A 17060-nucleotide genomic window follows, 5' to 3' on the forward strand; every position below is an offset into this window, starting at 1 on the left:
GATCAGAGTTATCTTTTCCTTTTTGTGTATGTATCAGTGTGGTTTGTTGTTTAAAAATTGTATGGTTTAATTTACAAGGAAAAATTTGCTTCAACTAAACATAAACAATTAACTGATAGCTTGTTAATTATTCTAGATGGAATTTTGTAAAGAAATTTTTTTTAAAGTCTTTATGTAAAAAAAAAAGTATGCTGTTAGATGATCAAATCTAACAAATTTTTTTGGATAAACAAATCTTGAGTAGTAAATATAAATCCAGCCTTATTGATATTAACACTAAATAGTAATTTCTGTTTGTACCATACAATTTTGACCGAAAATTAGAGATAACAATACAGCACTTAACTGCCTTAGCTGATAGATACATTAACTAAAAGGAACATTTTTAACTAATTTAAAGTTGGATTTGTATGCAATTCTTTTATTTAAAAACTGTAGGCATACATTAATTTATTAATATCATATAATAATAAACTAGAAAAAAGAATACAGATTTATTGGGGAGAATAAACAAAAAAGCTTGGAAGTATTGTCTAACTTAGTTAATGAAAGTGTTGGTCCTAGCTTAATCCACTTGTTGACATTTAAGGGGTGACAGAATAGCCAGCCAATTCATTTTGTCTTGGTCTCTAGTGTTAGGAGGTAGATTATTTAATCACTTGATGATTAAAGTTTCTTTTAAACCTAGTTAAAATAAATTCACTCAATGTTAAACCTTTATTTTTGCTAATGACTTCTAATAAAATATGTAAACAGTTAATTTCCACCAAATTTTATGACTCACTAAAAAAAAAATCTCTTTGCTTACATGGGTTTAAGTAACTTCTCTACTAATTCGTTGCAATGATAAATATTTTGCTTAACATTAGCAGTTGTTTAATAATTTATAAAAATATACCCTTAACAAAGTTTTCCTAGCACCAATATCTTGTCATGATTCTTTTGGATGAATGCTAGAAATGTCACATAATTTGATAGAATTTTTTTAATAAGTTTAACAGTATAGGGATGGGCAAGAATTTGTCATATTTGTTTTAAACTAATCTCGATATGCATAACCCAGTCAGGTATGTGAGGATTCAAATAAAGAAAAAAGATTTTCACATCAGATGAAATTTTTTAAGCTGAAAATTCTAAGAATAGCAGAAATATTATTTTGTTTTAAAGAGGTCATTATGAGAATAATTAAACATAAAATGATAAGATATAACTAATTATTGTGATCTAGCTGCCTATTGATTGATAACACTAGTGAGAAACAGAAAGAAGAATTATGGGATATATTCTATTTTTAATGCAGCAGTATTTAATGGCTGATTTTTAAAAAAAACCAGTCCAAGGGAAGCTACTCATTTTTTAGTAAAAGACAACTTTTGAGCAGTAGGCAAATAAACACCATAACTTACATGGGGCGACCCATAAATGATGTCATGCTCTTCGAGCCTGTTTTTAAACCCCCCCCCCCCCAATGTTAAACATCATCTAACTAAGAAATGGGCTTATGAGGCTCGTTTGCTGGGGACAGGACAGCAACCCATCAAGGAGAGAAAACTCCAAAATCAACCAACTGCTACCTTGCAAATTGTCTTTAGTTGAACTTAAGTGGACAAAGGCTGTGGAGCTAAATCCAGAAAGAAAAGCAGGCTGAAATCTGAAACAACTGGCCATGTGAGCATATCATTTTCACACGTAATACTTAATATTGTGTTAGAGGAAATCCACTCCAATATTTCAAAAAACAATGAAGAAGTCTAACAAGGCCAACCCCTCTCTCCTTTAAAAAGCTCTTACACAATTACAACTTGATAGCTATAATGCTAGTAAAAATCAATATTTCTCATTATTTTTATTTATTTCTATTAAAAACAAAAAAAAACTTCATCAAATTTTATTTACCCCTTGATCTATATAGCACACCATCATAGAACCCCTAGTTAATTGACATCATTTATGGACGACCCCTAAATCACAGAACAAAAATAAAAACAAGAAATCCTCACTCAAGTCATGTGTACAAAACAAAACAAACAGAAGCCAGCAGCTGTCCACCTGATTTGTCAGCCAAGGTGTCTTAGTCAATAGAAATAATTGTTCGTGTGAAATGGGAAGTTAATATAAGAAATGTGACCAAAAAGCATTAAGTATGCACTATCTATCTCACACATAAAAAATATATATTTAAATTATTGAGCTCTTTAATCCAACTTGTAAAAAACTAACAACAAAACTACAAATATTAGCCTACTAACAGTAAGGCATCAGATATATCAGTTACATAAAAAAAATCAATATGTAGAATTTTTATTATAATTAAAATAGACAATCAATAAAATGTACAGAGAAATAAATTTAAAAATGTAATATATTTCTCATGGTTATTTATCTTCAAAAGAAAATTTAAATATATTTTTTGTAAGGCCTTTGACAATATTTCAAATGTACATGTTTTCTCAGCTACATGTTACTGTTTGATAAACTTTTTTTTTATGTAGGCCCAATTTATTTATTTATTAAAATTTATTAATATTTTAAAAATATTAATGACTAGAAAATTGCAACCTCATTCCATGTATGAAAATCTAAACTAGCTTGTATAAAAACATATATTTCATATAAATATAAACCAATAGCTACCATACCAAAAATACATTCATAGCTAAACATCAACAATTGATACAACAATGTATTGTACTATACAGAACTATACACTATACATCAGCAGACATAATAGTAACTCAGTGGCGTAGCGAGGTAGGGTGTCACCCAGTGCGGCACTTAATGGTGTCACTCCCCCACCCCAGAGGTGTAGCGACCCTTCCCAGGGACAAATTTTTTATTTGCACCCCCCTCAAACTTTCGATTTGCACCCCCCCCCCCCCCTCAAATTTTTCTCTATATATTTTGCTATTTTTTTGCCTCCGTGTCACCCCCCTAAATGGTGTCACCCGATGCGGCCCGCCCCCCCCCCCCCCCTCGCTACGCCTCTGTTGTAACTCATAGCATCAGAGGTGATTTGTTTCATTTTTTCTGTACAAAATTTTATAATTATCCTACAACATCATTACAGAATCTTGAACTTAATGTCATTCATGTTTACAGTGAAATGATCAGGCCATTAGGGATGTATATGGACAAGTTATAAAAATATCTCATGATTTAAACCCTACAGAACATGTTTTGATTTATAGACCTAAAAATATTTAATAATAAATTACTTAATCATGTTATGTAAAGAGACTGGCAACAATTCCATAATGTTATGATTGAATTCCTAAAGATTTTATCATAATTATGAGTTGGAGGATCATGTGATGAGTGATGACTTAAAGATCTTCTATGATTAAAATCTTAAAGAAAATCTTAAGATCTTATTATGTTTAAGGATTTCAATTTCTTTCTATGATTAAAGTCTAAAGATATTGTTATAATTTATTATCTAAAGATCATGTTATATTTAAAGACCAAGAGATCTTGTGATGTTCATGGACCTAAAGATCTTGTTTTATTTAAAGATTTAAAGACCTTGCTAAGACTAAATACCTAAAGACCTTGCTAAGATTAAAGACCTAAAGAACTTGTTAAAAACCTAAAGATCGTGTTATGATTAAAGACAAAGATATTACTATGAATAAAGACCTAAAGACCTTGCTATGATTAAAGACCTATCTTGTCCATTTCCCGAGTCATCTGGCAGATTGCACAAGGCTCACAACACAGGCTTGTAAAAAAATCTTTTATAATGGAACCCTGTGGAAGGACAATTTACAGTTAATAAACAATAGGATTTCTGTTAACAGTTAATAAACAATAGGATTTCTGTGCCATTTCATGAGGTTTATACAGGTTTTATTTTGTCAGGTTTTATTTTGTCACGTTTTATTTTGTCAGGTTTTATTTTGTCAGGTTTTATTTTGTCAGGTTTTATTTTGTCAGGTTTTATTTTGTCAGGTTTTATTTTGTCAGGTTTTTTTTTGTCAGGTTTTATTTTGTAAGGTTTTATTTTGTGATGTTTAATAGGTTTTAATTGTCATCAAGGGGATATGGTGGTTGAATGGAAGAGCATTTGGCTGCTAGCCAGAAGGTCTTGAGTTCGGATCTAGGTTCAGACTTGTGACTGCAGGGCGTCCCTGAGTCTACCCCACTCTGATGAGTACCTGACTAACATTAGGGAAAGTAAGGCGGCATATAAACTCTACTTCAACTGCCCAATAAATCACTAGCCATTCATTAAGCAATTTTAGCTTAATAACCATCACCATCCTCCATAATATTAAATGAATCTATAACGATGCAATCACTCTAAGTAACAGAAGTTTAGGAAAACTCAGAATGTAAAAATTTAAGTGAGCACCAAACACATTCCTAAAACTGGTAAACTGATTAATGATATGTATAAAAAGGCTAATATATAAATAATTTTCAATGTTACTAAATTATAACAGAGCGATGTCCATTATTCATTTTTATTTCTGATAACACTTTAATCAATATAATCCCAAATTGCGGACCAATATCTGTTCACCTTAATCCATGATCCAACATTTATTTTAAGCTTATCCTATTTACCTTATCAAAATAAATCTAAATTCTCATCTTAAGTCAGTAAAAAGAGATTTAATCCCTACTCACCTTAATCTCAAAACGTGATATAACCTCTAGGCACCTTAACCCCAAACATGATATAATCTCTACTCACCTTAATCACAAAAATATGATCTAATCTATAGAACTCATCTTTAGAACCCAAAAAGTTATCTAATCTGTGCTCACCTTAATCCCAAAAAGTTATCTAATCTCTGCTCACCTTAATCCCAAAAAGTTACCTAATCTCTGCTCACCTTAATCCCAAAAAGTTATCTAATCTGTGCTCACCTTAATCCCAAAAAGTTACCTAATCTCTGCTCACCTTAATCCCAAAAAGTTATCTAATCTCTGCTCACCTTAATCCCAAAAAGTGCTCTAATCTGTGCTCACCTTAATCCCAAAAAGTTATCTAATCTCTGCTCACCTTAATCCCAAAAAGTGCTCTAATCTGTGCTCACCTTAATCCCAAAAAGTTATCTAATCTCTGCTCACCTTAATCCCAAAAAGTTACCTAATCTCTGCTCACCTTAATCCCAAAAAGTTATCTAATCTGTGCTCACCTTAATCCCAAAAAGTTACCTAATCTCTGCTCACCTTAATCCCAAAAAGTTATCTAATCTCTGCTCACCTTAATCCCAAAAAGTGCTCTAATCTGTGCTCACCTTAATCCCAAAAAGTTATCTAATCTCTGCTCACCTTAATCCCAAAAAGTGCTCTAATCTGTGCTCACCTTAATCCCAAAAAGTTATCTAATCTGTGCTCACCTTAATCCCAAAAAGTTATCTAATCTCTGCTCACCTTAATCCCAAAAAGTTATCTAATCTCTGCTCACCTTAATCCCAAAAAGTGCTCTAATCTGTGCTCACCTTAATCCCAAAAAGTTATCTAATCTGTGCTCACCTTAATCCCAAAAAGTGCTCTAATCTTAACTCGGAGGCCAAAGGCAGCACACGGTATAAGAGGCATGAAAGGAGTTTCTCCCAGTCGGGTTGCCAGACTGTATCTATACGCTGGCCAACAACACACCATAGCTAGGCCTGTGGACACGTAACCAGCAGTAAGAAATGTAATCTACAACACACGTTTTATATCTGTTTATAAAATTTAGCACTTTTTCGTTTTTTGTCCGTTTTTCCTCAAACTCAGTATTAAGTGTCAACATATTAAGCATCACATGTCCCATTGACACCCCACTCCTGCCCCCCCCCCCCCCCTCGAAAAAAAAGAAACACGACCTTCCCTCCCCTGAACACTGACACACCCCTGTTGACCAGTCCCTACCCCCTCCCCCACCCCCACAAAAAAGAAACTTACACGACCGCCCCTCCCCTGAACACTGACACAACCCAGTCGACCAGTCCTCCCCCCCCCCCCCCCACAAAAAAATAACTTACACGACCGCCCCTCCCCTGAACACTGACACAACCCAGTCGACCAGCCCCCACCCACCTCACCCCCCCCCCCCAACTACAAAAAGAAAACTTACTAGACCTCCCCTCCCCTGAACACTGACACAACCCGGTCGACCAGTCTCCCCAACCCCACCCCCACAAAAAAGAAACGTACACAACCGCCCCTCCCCTGAACACTGACACAACCCAGTCGACCAGTCCCCCAAACCCCCACCCCCACAAAAAAAAACAACTTACACGACCTCCCCTCCCCTGAACACTGACACAACCCAGTCGACCAGTCCCCCACTCACACCCTCCCCCCCACTCCCACAAAAAAAGAAACTTACACGACCGCCCCTCCCCTGAACATTGACACAACCCAGTCGACCAGTCCCCCCCCCCCCCTACAAAAAAAACTTACACGACCGCCCCTCCCCTGAACATTGACACAACCCAGTCGACCAGTCCCCACCCCCACAAAAAAAACAACTTACACGACCGCCCCTCCCCTGAACACTGACACAACCCGGTCGACCATTCCCCTGCCCCCACAAAAAAAAAAAAACTTACAGGACCGCCCCTCCCCTGAACACTGACACAACCCGGTCGACCAGTCCCTCTCGCTGTGGGCGTCATTGAACGGCGAGTGAAAAGACTTGTCCGCCGTTTTTCTGGAACTTTTCCTCGGCTGGTTGGCTATCACCAGGGACTGGTCAGCCTCGTCCACGGCGGTGAACTCGAACGAGGGCCCCAGGGAGGCGTTGGTGATCTCGTCTGCACATGGTTCTGTAGAAAACGACCCACGAAGCAAGTGTTGGTTGGTGATGGCGTCGACGGATCTTTCGGTGGAGAATGACCCGCGCAGTACAATTTTACTGTCGCTTTCTGTTGAGTAGAAAAAAAAATTTACAAGGGAAACAATTCTCCCAATGCGTAATTTTTGGACAAAGCATATAGATAGAAATAGCAATTTGAACATGTGAAAATGTGTTACCTCCCTTACTTAGTTTCACTTACTCATGGGAGGTAATCAGCAGCGTCGGGTTTACAATGTTTCTTTATGTCGTTACACTTCACTCCCTGACACGTTGGGTTGTGTCAATGGACTACATGATGTCAATAGATCAAATAAACTGGCAGAATTATTTTTTTTCCAGTAGATCTTAGTGACCCATGTTTTGATGCCGGCTACTGGATTTACATTTCTGGAAGCCTCCTTACTGATATGGCATCTATGTGTGTATGTGTTTACATGTATGTGTGTATGTGTTGACATCTATGTGTGTATGTGTTGACATTGATGGGTGTATGTGTTGACACCTATGTGTGTATGTGTGTGCCGGTGTTAAACTTTATCAGCATTTCTACATGTGGAATCGCCGATTTCTACCCTATTTCATCTCTTGACAAGCGAATACGACTCCTTTTGACAGCTAAATATGTATTCACTTGATTTCCCCTAAAATCTAAATATTACTACACTCTCTCTCCTGCAGGCGCTATCTTCTCTGTGATATTTTAGCGAACAAGAGGATGTCCTTATTAATATTTTCCCCCTACCAACAAACAGTGAATACCTTTGGTTTCCCATTCTATTCTTATCGGCGTATTGATTTGTCAGAATCCGCGGAAGATTTAATTGGAACAACTAGGCGGCGTTGAGAAACTAATAGAGACTGTGTTGAACTAGGCTTATCTTTCGGCTAAAGGACTACTTTTATGTCCATTTTAAAGTAAGATTAGATTTTGAATCACAATTTTAGGGGGTGTAGGACAAAAGGCCGACATCCAAAAGGCCGACAAGACAAAAGGCCGACACGGACAAAAGGCCGACATGGACAAAAGGCCGACAGGACATAAAGCCGACAAACCATAAGGCCGACAAGCATAAAAAATTATAATATCGCAAAATATGTGTTACTGCATAGCTTCTATCTTGACAACCATCGAAATAAGGCATGAAATAAGGTGAAACGTTCGAGAGAAGAGACGGTGCTAGTTGCTATTCTTATAAGATGAACCATCGGGTCAAGCGACTGGAGATTACGGGAGTGTCTTAAACACAAAGGATCAACACCTAAATATTGCGACATGCTGTCACTGCTGTCTTTCATAGCTCCTTCTATGTCAAAGGGGTGAGATAATCATCAAAGAACAAAGTCAAAAGCTGCCGGCATTATCGCCCACATGCAACAAGGTGGAAGAGACAATGTTAGTTGCGATCCTTATAAGGTGGACAATTGGGTCCATGCGACTGGAGATAGGTGGAATTACCACCATATTACGCAAAGAAATCAAAGAAACCGAATGAAGTAGACCGATCACGTGCCTTGACTGGACTACAAGTTAAATACCGACAAACTTTGAATTATATTTTAGTTTCGTCCTTAGCGAATTGCGTGAAAAAAGTGTATACTATATTCGTTGGATTCATTAATTATGTTGTGATTTTGATACAAGTGTGCCAAAGTTGGTAAGTTTTTTTTTTTATGTAAACTTGCCCCTGTGATTTCCCTATATAAGGACCAATATATAGTCAACAAATAATTGGTTACATCGTGTGTATTATTTTATCCTATTCTATGTACCTAAGAATATTTATGAGAAACTTAAACAGTCGTATATAATTACATATTTTAGATATTAAACATGTCTGTAATTGTAGTTTGTTGTTTTATAAAACGTGTCGGCCTTTTGTCTTGTCGGCCTTTTGTCTTGTCGGCCTTTTAGCAGTCGGCCTTTTGTCTTGTCGGCCTTTTGTCTTGTCGGCCTTTTGGATGTCGGTCTTTTGGCAGTCGGCCTTTTGTCTTGTCGGCCTTTTGTCCATGTCGGCCTTTTGTCCGTGTCGGCCTTTTGTCCATGTCGGCCTTTTGTCCGGATCCCAATTTTAGGACAGGGAAAATATAGGTTTAAAATACCAATAACGTGGATACCGGAAGAAAGGCTGCTTTGCTAGTTACTAAGCATTTTGGGGTGTGGGGCATTGATGTCATTAAGGCCAGCCTTATTCCCCTTGTCCCCATTGTCCCTAAAATAGAAACAACAGTGCGACCAGTGTTTCTTCCAGGCATCTCTCTACGTACCCCCTCCCCCCCCCCCCCCCCCCCGAAACGGAAGAAACACTGTGACTCCAACATTTAAAACCAAAGTTTGTGTGGGGATATTGGAAGTTTGTGTGGGGATATTGGAAGTTTGTGTGGGGATATTGGAAGTTTGTGTGGGGATATTGGAAGTTTGTGTGGGGATATTGGAAGTTTGTGTGGGAATAGTTTGTGTGGGCATATTGTAATTTTGTGTGGGAATAGTTTGTGCGGGTATATTGTAAAATTGTGAGGGAATGTTGTAAGTTTGTGTGGGAATAGTTTGTGTGGGAATATTGTAAGTTTGTGTGGGAATATTGCAACTTTGTGTGGGAATATTGTAAGTTTGTGTGGGAATATTGTAAGTTTGTGTGAGAATATTGTAAGTTAGTGTGGAGATATTGTAAGTTTGTGTGGGAATATTGTAAGTTTGTGTGGGAATATTGTAAGTTTGTGTGGGAATATTGTAAGTTTGTCTGGGAATATTGTAAGTTTATGTGAATGTTGAGCCGAAGTTTAAAACGCATAACATGTATGCACGACAGTACATGTGAGTTCATTACGAGCAAGCCATGATACAGAAGCGGTTTAAAGCAGCAGTGAGATGCAAAATTGTGATATTTAGAATTTTAAACACCGCACATGTGCATATACATACTTGTCCAGAGTTATTTCAGCAGACGGCCAACGCGATTAATTACCGCGTGAGTCATTGGCTAATTATGCTCTGCACCGAAGTTTGGTTTTTTTATGTATAGGGTAGGGGATGGGTGGGTGGGTTTAACTATAACATTAAGAAAACGCTAATTTTTTTTTTATTTACCTCTTTACGACATCATTACGATATGTATATGTCAGAACCATGTGTTTTTTTTTCTTTCTTGGGGGGATGGGGAGGGGTACTTGTATGTTAGCAATACCGTTGAGTATTCTGGTGTCGGTGGTTGGGTTAGGATCAGGGTTTGGTTATGGTTCAATGACTTCGATGTCAAAAGGGTCTTCTCTACATTACGTCACACATTGTTGAAAAATTTTACCACCTTCACAAAATGTCACAACCTTTCGCCCCCCCCCCCCCCCCACCCCAAACACTTCAGCCCTCCAACATCACACTTACTCCCTCCATATTGTTTTTCAAAGAGGGTTTTCTTTTTTTTTTTTTTTTTTTGTTGAAAACTCCATTAACTAAAAGGGGTCAACCCCTACATATCCACCACACACCCCAGATGCACTTGGAGTGTGACGTCATTTATGCCTCCTCTTCCTCCCCCCCCCCCCCCCCCCCCACCACTCCAATACTTATTGTTTTGGAAAATAGGTCTTACATTCATAAGGAATAGACAAAATGGTGTCCATCTGTTTCTTTGACATCAGTATTTAACGGGATTCTCGTGTGTGGGTGAAAGGGGGGGGGGGGGGGTCAGCACTACAACCTGCTTTCATTGCTTCTCACCCCACCCCAGACTATAGTCAGGAGCCCATCAGAGCTGGGAGGAGTCAGAGACGTCATTTTACGCACATGAGCATAGGACGTGAGCCCAAGACTCAAGGGCTAGCAAGCGAGCGCTCTATGACACAATATAGCACGGTCAATAGATACATATTAACAGTCTGGAATTTCCGGGGGGAGGTGGAGTAAGTGATGCGACATCCTTGACCTACAGTTCTGGTGCGTGTGAACTGATATGCTATTTATAAATGCCTTCTGGTGTAATGAACTTGTTTCCCTGTCTGAGTCAGTTCTATGGGTGTTAATGTTCGCGTTCGGAATTAGAATTATCTTTAAGTAATAATAAAACAAGTCGTGGTAGTATCCTCATAAATTAAAGACAATTACAGGTACAGTGGCAGTTTCGACCCAAGGTCTTCGTCAGTACTGTGTGGTTAAAGATCAGTGTTCAAAAGTAAAGATTCCTTTTTAGACCTAGAGATCCATTAGGCAAATGAAGTAGTGGTCAGTGGCAAATGAAGGGATGGTGTGGTTAGCACTATGTGACTATGCCAAGCCGCCTTTACTTCCCCCAACGCTTGGTGGACTCAGGGACGTGCTAAAGGTATCCAAATTAAGAGACGCGAGTTGGAGGACGCTTGGACAACGTACTGTGGGTAGGGATGTTGTGTTGGGTGGGGGTCAGATAAAAAACACCTATTAATTAAAACCATCAGGTGCTCTGGTAGCCTTGAGACTAAAACCTCACTGCATCTACCATGTTCACTTATTCGGATTATCTTCATCTCTACATGATCGCCAAGGGTAACTGGAAACATGCGCAACTGAAAACTGCGCTTTCGAAAACTGCACACAAAATGTGCGCAAAGGATTTTTTTTTAAATCAAGCATTTATGGTTTTAACAAAGATTGATCACATATACATTATTGTATAATAAAACATTTTTCCACGGAATGTTACAAAATTAAAGAATATTCGTATATTTAGTTTCTATTTGCGCTTTTTTGTGTGTGAAGTTTTCCGTTGCGCAATTTTCCGTATTCCTTTTTCTGGGAACCGATCGTCTGCATGTTTGGTCAAAAGGAAGGGGTGGAGGTCATAAGATCCACCATCCCGGGGAAAATCTAGCTTGTCCCCCATGGAAAAGATCCTACGGGCGCACATACAGCCCACCTGTGAATATGTGCTCACCTATGCTAGTGCAGGTATGAAAAGTATAGCTAGTTCTTAAAGTGTAGAGAGTTCAAGAAAGTTTGCTTTCAACTGCCGGTGATTCATTATCCGGGAGTGGGGCGCCGGTTGAAATGGTTACATTTACAATACATTCAGGTAGGATTGAATCTCGGGCATTGAATTTTTTTTTTAAACTTTAGCACTCAAGACATATGTAAGGGAGATAACTTTAAAAATATTTTTAAAGAGTTTTTTCCTTTCTTGTATTTGGAGCAAAGGGGAAGAATTGTAATCATTTTTTTTTTCTAAAATATTTATTTAGCTCTGTCAATATTGAGTATGCATGTATTAATCAATTTATTAAATTTTACAAAAAATGACAATGGCTACAATTGTGTTTGTAACATTACTTTAAAAATATAAAACTGTGCCGTCACAAACAACCCCCCCCCCTTACATACACAAGTCCGAACCTCTCCCACCCCTCTAAGAGTGACGTCATTTATGGACAAACCACCTTAGGAATCGCATTGTCGAATGGTAGAGCGTTTGGCTAGTAGCCCCAAGATCGCGAATTCGGATCTCGGTTCGGACCTGTGATTAAGGACGTCCCCGAGTCTACCCAGCTCTGATGGGTACCTGACTTACGTTGGGGAAAGTAAAGGCGGCTGTGTATAGTGCTGTCGTGTGCTGACCACACATGACTTCATTGCCGATGCCAAGGAACTAATGAACTCTACTTCATCTGTCCAATAGATCGCTACGTCTAAAAGGAATCTTTTACTTTTGAGTGAGTTAGTAAGAAATGTGTTACGAACGGGAGATAAACCTTCATCATATGCCGTCATAACTGTATGCACTGTATTCTCGAGTTTATATCATGTTGTTTTTTTTTTTTTTTTTTTTTTTTTTTAAACAACACATGTAAAAAAACTTACCACTCAGTCCAGTTGTCTCCCCTTCCATTTCTTCATTGACAGTTCTTTCCCTTGTATTCGGGCTTGTGTCTGCAAGATTTTACATAATGATAAAACAAAGTATTTTTATACAGGTAGAATTATTTTTAAGATGGTCCAAGATCTACCAACATTTGTAACTAAATGCATAGTCTATAATCCTGAGCGTGTAATCCTGTGCTGTGAAATTACTGCGATACATGCAACCTATGTTGTATAATGCATATGAGCAGGTGTTATTAATAGTATGTATGCCACTTATTTTCTACGTTGGATTTTACGCTGAGTGTATCTGAATATTAGCTTCATTTAACCCTAGCCTTGACCCAGTCCAAGCTGATGAAACCCGATGTTTACCAACGGATATTGCGATTTCATTATTCTCAGGCTTACAACAGGGTGTTACAATTAATTGTGGCAAACTTTCACATATACACAAGGTGTTTCAATATGTTTCACATACAAGCCTACACAACGTGTTTCAATAAATCGTGGTAGTTTCTCATATACACAACTCACTTTGCCACTGGATGTCTTTTTTCTATAGCGAGTGATCCCTCACATCCAACTATACTTGCAACAAGACAGTCAGTAATACCAGGGTTTCTTTCATACGTTTTTCTTCGTCGGGATGATGAAGGGGGGGGGGACTTGCAACTTCTTAGGGGGACCGCACATAAACTTCCGGGGTGAGTGGACAATGGTTATAGTATATATTTTAGATAGATATTTTTTTTCTATTTGGTCTGTAGCACAACTACCGCTCCCCTCCCCCAGGAGAAATGCCTGAAAGAAACTCTGAGTAACTAGTGCAGCTATACAGCCAGTATCACAGCAATGTAAGCAGCTACCCAAAAGGTGTGTATATATATATATATATATATATATATATATATATATATATATATATATATATATATATATATATATATATATATATATCTGTGTATATATATATATATATATATATATATATATGTATATCTGTGTGTATATATATATATATATATATATATATATATATATATATATATATATATATATATATATATATATATATATATATATATATATATATATATATATATATATATATATATATATATATATATATATATATATATATATATATATATATATATATATATATATATATATATATATATATACCTATATATATGTGTGTGTGTGTGCGTGTGTGTGTGTATGTTTGTGTGTGTGTGTATGTGAATTAGTGTGCATTGTTTTCTTATAAGAAGACCATATTCAGCTAGTTATCAGTATATTTACTTTGTCTATAAATAAAGTAAAACCCTCTCAATGACTCATACATTATGAGCACACAATGTCATTTTTTTTTCCTTTTCAAAACGAATAAAGAGAAAACTTTTTTTTTCAACAAAGCATGACGTCTGCGACATGTTGCCTGCCTAAAAGCCGACAGCACGTGCAGAGGCCGTCGCTCGTGAGTACACAACGACTCATTCATCCATCAAGCCTGGCTGTGTTATTGAGATCGCAAATGGCGGTAGCTTAGCCCGGAAAAAAAAAAGTAACCAAATGAAGAAGACTGAATAGGTTATGTGTGTAAATACTAGACTTGTTTTTAACACACACTAACTGTAAACATAGTTGTGAGATGCTAATATAATAGTAACTAAGATACACTAGGCTACACTACATGTTAGCACTGTGTTTAAGGTTTTACTTACGCATCGACATAAAAACAAGCACACACGCATGTTTAGAACATTATACAGTAAAGTTTAGGAAAACAAAACTACAAACATGCAGACAGTCTAAATTACAGATACGTCAAAGTTTACCGGGTCAGACGGAAGTGTTAAAAAAGTTAACCAAACTCCTACCTTTCAGACAATACAAGTCTTGTAGATATTTGTTGCTTTAACTTTCAAACAAAAGCTTTAAAAAATTGTTCGACTACATCAGTCCATAAAGCAAGCTGTGAAAAACTGTCTTTTTATTTTTGAAATAAGTGCATATTTTTAAACTTAATGTTGTATTTTTTATAGAGTGAAGACTGAAAAAAATATTGACAAGGTAGATAGGTGTATACACAGTTCTCTCTCTTTATTCCTTTTTAGAAGGGTGAGAGGTTGGTAGAGAAAAGCACGTGTAAGTCTGAGTTACGGGTATAGTGTGGTACAAACTATGGTAACCCAAACACCCATGTTTTATTTTTTGCTAGTATTATAATGACAGCAGTGGTTATCCCAATGTAGTTTTAGCATTTTTTAGAAATCGAGTAGCTGATCGATTATTGAAGATTAACAAAGAAAACGCAATTTTTTTTCTGAAATGTGAGATAAAGGCAGGATGGGATCAAATGAAAAAAAAAAACCCATCTTCTGTAAACTTAAGACGGCCGGCTTTTAGAGGGAACCCAAAAGACGTAAAGAAGGAAAACAGAAGTATTTTTAAATTCACTGGTTTATTTTAAAAGATAATTCATAGTCTGATACATAAACAAATGAGTAAGTAAATAAATACATAAATAAATTTAAGTGTGTGTTATATTTTTTTTCAATTTCTTTGAGGGTGGGAAGGGGGGGGGGGGGGGGGGGGGAGGAGGACGGTGGACGGTGGGCGTGGGGGGGGGGGGGGGAGTCAGTGAGCCCTGGACAGATTCCTGAAAGAAACTCTGGCATCAAATATAGCATGCAATGAGAGTTTCAACCGAAGAAATAGTATGACTAGGTTGGTTTAAATGATGAATGGAAAAACATGGGTCGAAGAAAGGAGCAAAGTAAGAATAGTAATGCTGCAAACAGAGTTTCTTCCATGCATCTCTTGGGGGGGGGGGGGCAGAAGGAAGTCTACCGCCCCCCACCACCCCCCCCCCCCCCCGGAGAAAAAAGTCTGGAAGAAACACTGCTGCAAGACAAACCAGAAGCGCTAGAGAGGTACACGATGAAAGAAATATAAGGAAAGAAAAAGAAAGAATGGGAAAATGCTACATTAGTGGAAATAGAAGATTTAACAAGTATTCGTCGGGGATGCGATAATCATTTTTACTTAATACTCGGAGTCGGTATCTGAAGAGATTTGTCAGTAGGCACCATGTCCTGTTGACTATACTGTCCTGCACTATTTGATCTTCTTTCATCCTCATCCTGTTTTTTTATTTTTTAGTTTTTCAATGTGATTAGATTACTTTTTTTTTAATTTTAAGACAATTAATTTCAACTATCAGCCAACAATATATATATATATAATATATATATATATATATATATATATATATATATATATATATATATATATTATATATATAATGAATTTTTAAAAAAGTAAAACCCTTGTCCTTTTCGTGAATATTCAAAATTATCAAATATGACAAAACGGGACCCCGTACCTTCTTCGAAATTAGGTAGCAGAGAAGCAGCCGACGAGAGTACAACAGAGGGAACATGTGGTGAAGTAGCGCCACGCGCATGCCTATCCTGCATTCTGTCCACCACTGGGCGCTAGTACAACTTGATGGAGTCTGGCTGCGAGTTATGGCGCCTACTTCTGTGGAAATCGACTTTTAATGAAACATTCCGCGCCTTCAGTAGTACCTTCAGAAGTTTGTTTATTCAAGCTCGCTGAGATGCTTGTAGTAAATGTACCTGGGTTTATAACAGTAGTTTGTATCTTCTACATGGGTAGCTGTTGGATGAGAAGGGGGGGGGGAGGGGGGGGGGGGTGTTTAAATGTGAAAATAGTTTTTTATATTGGCGCATATTTATAGCAGAAATTAACAAAGAGTCGCCTTCCATGATCTTTAGTATAAAATACACACTGAATGAAAGGATGAATGAAATAAATATTTTAAAAGATTTTATAATTAACTCGGTTATGTATATTTGTGATCCAACAGTTTTCATTTATTTCCAGCTAGGTCGACCTCAAACCCTTTCGATTTATTCACATGCACCTTTCTTCGGTGTTTCTTTCAGACATTTTACTCCAAGGGGCGGACGCTAGTTAAAGTATATAATTTGTATATAAATTGTATTTCTTTCTGGGGCGGCGAATGTGCCTGGGGGGGGGGGGGGGGACATGACTGAAAGAAACTCTGAATTTTCCCCATTCAAACAATCGTAAATTAACACTGGTTTGATAACAGGGACACTATACTCTCGTGGGAAGCTTACAGCACCTCTCTCTGTTGGGTTGTCTTCTCTTGTTGCTGCTGGTTATCTGACAAGGACGACAACGCCAACAACATGTGTATCACGTCATCCATTTATGACGGATCGTGCACGTATTTTATAACCCAAAAATTTACCACATTCTTTTCACGTCTCACTCACTTTCAACTGGGCACACGTGGACTCCCCATACTGTAGCACGTTCTTTTTCACTCTGGGCACTACAAATGCCCCACTAACCCTGCACAAGTGCCCCTTCCCCCCC

General features: G+C 37.5%; 1 protein-coding gene across 1 annotated transcript; it reads right to left on the bottom strand.

Moving 5' to 3' along the window:
• Nucleotides 1-3610: 3610 nt before the first annotated feature.
• LOC131953061 (uncharacterized) lies at nucleotides 3611-14726 on the bottom strand. The gene is made up of 5 exons (XM_059316075.1): nucleotides 14507-14726; nucleotides 12621-12689; nucleotides 6549-6863; nucleotides 5485-5621; nucleotides 3611-3747 (listed from the first exon to the last, which is right to left on the bottom strand). The coding sequence occupies exons 2-5, from the start codon at nucleotides 12646-12648 to the stop codon at nucleotides 3655-3657; spliced, it is 573 nt and encodes a 190-aa protein (XP_059172058.1). The 5' UTR covers nucleotides 12649-12689; nucleotides 14507-14726; the 3' UTR covers nucleotides 3611-3654.
• Between the last annotated feature and the right edge of the window lie 2334 nt (nucleotides 14727-17060).

Source organism: Physella acuta, unplaced genomic scaffold (genome assembly GCF_028476545.2).
Source record: "Physella acuta isolate Inbredline_101_S28 unplaced genomic scaffold, ASM2847654v3 ptg000903l, whole genome shotgun sequence".
In the NCBI taxonomy this organism is placed as follows: Eukaryota; Metazoa; Mollusca; class Gastropoda; family Physidae; genus Physella; species Physella acuta.

What these genes read in the sequence shown, in the direction of transcription:
- LOC131953061 (XM_059316075.1), bottom strand. Translation starts at nt 12,648, where the DNA reads ATGGAAGGGGAGACAACTGGACTGAGTG. An exon ending in GGAGACAACTGGACTGAGTG is followed by an intron (nt 6,864 to 12,620) that starts GTAAGTTTTTTT and finishes TCTACTCAACAG; the next exon opens with AAAGCGACAGTAAAATTGTA. An exon ending in GAGCACTTTTTGGGATTAAG is followed by an intron (nt 3,748 to 5,484) that starts GTGAGCACAGAT and finishes GTCCTTCCACAG; the next exon opens with GGTTCCATTATAAAAGATTT.